General features: G+C 47.4%; 1 protein-coding gene across 1 annotated transcript in view; it reads right to left on the reverse strand.

Moving 5' to 3' along the window:
* AP1M2 (adaptor-related protein complex 1, mu 2 subunit) overlaps nt 1-3321 on the reverse strand; it is a 20681-nt gene that overhangs the window by 10164 nt on the left and 7196 nt on the right. The window contains exons 4-6 of the mRNA XM_006898772.1: nt 1835-1965; nt 1574-1721; nt 1370-1496 (exon numbers count right to left, since the gene is read on the reverse strand). Of these exons, the coding sequence (XP_006898834.1) occupies nt 1370-1496; nt 1574-1721; nt 1835-1965 (406 nt within the window). The remainder of the gene's footprint in view (nt 1-1369; nt 1497-1573; nt 1722-1834; nt 1966-3321) is intronic.

The following is a 3321-nucleotide window of genomic DNA, read 5'->3' on the forward strand; positions in this document are numbered from 1 at the left end:
AATTGATGCCTTTGAACTGTGGTGTTGGAGAAGAGCACTGGACATCCCATAGATGGCCAAAAGAACAGACAGATATATTTTGGAGAAGGTACAGCCAGAGTACTCCTGGCAAAAAATAATTAAACTGCACCTCATGGGCATGTTGCTAAAAAAGGCTTTGCCTCATGGGCATGTTGCTAAGAGAGGCTATTCATTACAGAGGGAGATTACGCCTGGGGAGGTGGGGGAGTACAGAAAGGAAGGAAGACCCTCAGCCAGGTGGATGACACAGTGATTTCAGCAACAGGTTCAAGTGTGTCAGAGATTGTCAGGACCGCACAGGATAGGGCAGGCTTCAGATCTGTTGTTCATAGGGTTGCTATGAGTTGTACTCAACTCAACAGCACTTAACAACAATAACAACTACTACTAACTGAAACTGAGGAGGACTTGAAGCGCTTGCTGCAGAAAATCAAGGACTACAGTCTCCTATATGGACTGAAGCTCAACATCAAGAAAACAAAGATTCTCACCACTGGGCCAACTGGCAGCATCAGTATGGATGGTGAAGAGATTGAGATAGTTTACTTGGCCCCACAATCAACATTCTTGGTAACAGGAGCCAGGAAATCAAGAGATGAATTGCAATGGGAAAGTCAGTTGTGAGGGACCTCTCATGAATACTGAAGAGCAACAACGTCAGGCTGGAGACTAAGGTGCACCTGATCCAGGCTATAGTCTTTGTAATTATGTGCTATGCATCAGAGAGTTGGACAGTAATAGAGATGATAGAAAGAGAATTGATGCCTTTGAGCTGTGGTGCTGGAGATGAGTGTCGAATATACCATGGACTGCTAGGAGAACAAACAGGTTTGTCCTGGAGAAGGTGAAGCCGGAATGCTCCTTGGAGTCAAGGATTCTGAAACTTCGTCTGACAATACTTTGGGCATGTTACAAGGAGGGACTGGTCCTTGGAGAGGGACATCATATTTGGCAGAGTGGAGGGGCGGCGAAGGAGAGGAAGACCTTCAATGAGATGGATCGATTCTGTGACCGGAGCGGGGGGAATAAGTGAGTTTGAGATGGCTAGGTAGGAACAGGATAGAACAGCATTTAGAGCTTTTGTACATAGGGTCGCTATGAGTCGCAAGCGACTCGATGGCACATAACAACAACAACAACAAGCACTTTTCTCCCACAGAGTAGCTGGCGGAGTCCAACCTCAGAAGAACTGTGGTTGCCAATAGTTGCAGTATTAGCCATGATCAGCAGATGGCGCACAAGCACTTAACTGCAGAACCAGCTACTCTTCTCCCTGGATGTCAAGATGCAGAGTTGAGGGTGAGGCCACCCCACTGGGGAACAGGAAGGGAGGTCTGTGCACACTTACGGCCAGTGAGCTCAAACAGCACGCGGTCGTTGAGGCCGAGCCGCAGCTCTGGCATTCCAGACAGAAGCACCTTGAGCTTGATGGTGCCCACAATCTCGCTCAGCAGGACGCTGCCATTCGCATTGACCTGAGAGACAGACATGGGGGGTCAGCAGGCATGGGGCGTGCTCCCTTCCCCAGGCCCTGGTGGAGGTGGGAGCTCACCAGCAAGTTGACAGACTCTATGACATCGATGAAGACTTCATTCTTCTTGTACTTAATGCCCTCGGAGCGCCAGGACACCGCGTTGGTGACAGTGGGGGGCACTCGGGACTTGCCCGTCTCCAGCTTGTTGCCCTGCTGGGTGATGTACCTGGCAGGAGCGCAGACGGGAACGAGTGGCTGGACCCGGGGACATCTCTTAGCTCTCCCTGAGTTCCCTCCAACCGCAGCCCCAACCTGTGGCTCCCCCAGGAACCCACTCACTCCTGCAGGATCTTGCTGTCGGTGGTCTGTGGAAAGCCGAAGTCCATGAGTTCGTCCAGCAGCTCGTAGACAATGACAAAATTGTCTCGGATGCTCTCCTCCTCCAGCTCCTTAAAGTATTCTGAGAACACCTGTTTGGGGGGCGGTAAGAGGGACAAACACCCACACAGATGTGACTGGGGGCCTGTGGCAAAGGGCTGGGTGTCCATTCCTTCAGCCAGTCAGCCAACAAGCATTTACAGAGCAGCAACTATACACAGTGCAGCTTGGGGCTCCTTAAAAAGTTGGATATGTAGTAAAATCTCAATTAAAAAAAAAGATTTACAAACTCAGAAAAGAAAAAAAAAGTTGAACATGAAGACACTTTTTTATTATTATTATTATTTGTGTGTGTACCATCAAATCAGATCTGACTGGTAAAGGAGGAGATTGCCCCTCCTTCTCCAGGAGAGGATCTGGTGGAGTCAAACCATGAACCTCTGGGATTGCAGTGCAGCTTCTTGCCACTAGGCCACCAGAACTCCCCATGGAGACACTTTTTATAAAGATGGTGCTGAAAGCTAAGAAGGAAGCCCTGCCCCTCTCAAAACTGAAGTCCTCACCACAACAAGATAAAGGTAAACAATCCAATTAAAAAACGGGCGCAGGGTATGAATTCAGATGGCCAACAAGCACATGAAGAAATGTTCAAAATCCCTAGCTCTAAGAGATGCAAATCAAAATGACTATGAGATATCATCTCACCCCAGTCAGAATAGCAAAATTTAGCAGAACAGCAAACAACAAATGCTGGCGAGATTGTGGAGAAACTGGAACCCTTATTCACTGTTGGTGGAAGTATAAAATGATCCAACCACTGTGGAAGGAGGTATGGCGCATTCTCAAAAAGTTGCAAATAGAAATACCATTTGACCCAGCAATTCCACTACTGGGAATATATTCTAAAGAAACCAGAACTGCCAGCCAAGCAGATATATAATATGCACACCCAACTTTATCGCGGCTTTGTTCACAATAGCAAAGAGCTGGAAATAACCCAAGTGCCCATCAACAAACCAATGGATAGAGAAGCTGTGGTTTATTCACACAATAGGATACTATGCTGCATTGAAAAACAAGGAACTCATGAAAAATTATGCAAAATGGATGACCCTGGAGGACATTACGCTGAGTGAAGTATCTCAGTCACAAAAGGACAAATACTGCAGAGTCCCACTGTTGTAAAATGGTACTGACATCAGGGTTAGGGGTAAACTAAGAAAAGAGGGGATAAATAATGTACACTGCATTGAAACAGATTAGGGAGAGAACTGTTTAGGAGGAATATGTTGTTGTTGTTAAGTGCTGTCGAGTCGCTTGCGACTCATAGCGACCCTATGTACAACGGCCCTAAACCCCGCTCTGTCCTTTGCCAATCTCATTGTCTCTGACACACCCATCCTGATTACCCCAGTCACTGAATCAATCCACCTCATAGAGGGCCTTCC

The sequence above is a fragment of the Elephantulus edwardii genome, unplaced genomic scaffold (genome assembly GCF_000299155.1).
Source record: "Elephantulus edwardii isolate Elephantulus edwardi_28Jun2011 unplaced genomic scaffold, EleEdw1.0 scaffold00237, whole genome shotgun sequence".
Lineage (NCBI taxonomy): Eukaryota > Metazoa > Chordata > Mammalia > Macroscelidea > Macroscelididae > Elephantulus > Elephantulus edwardii.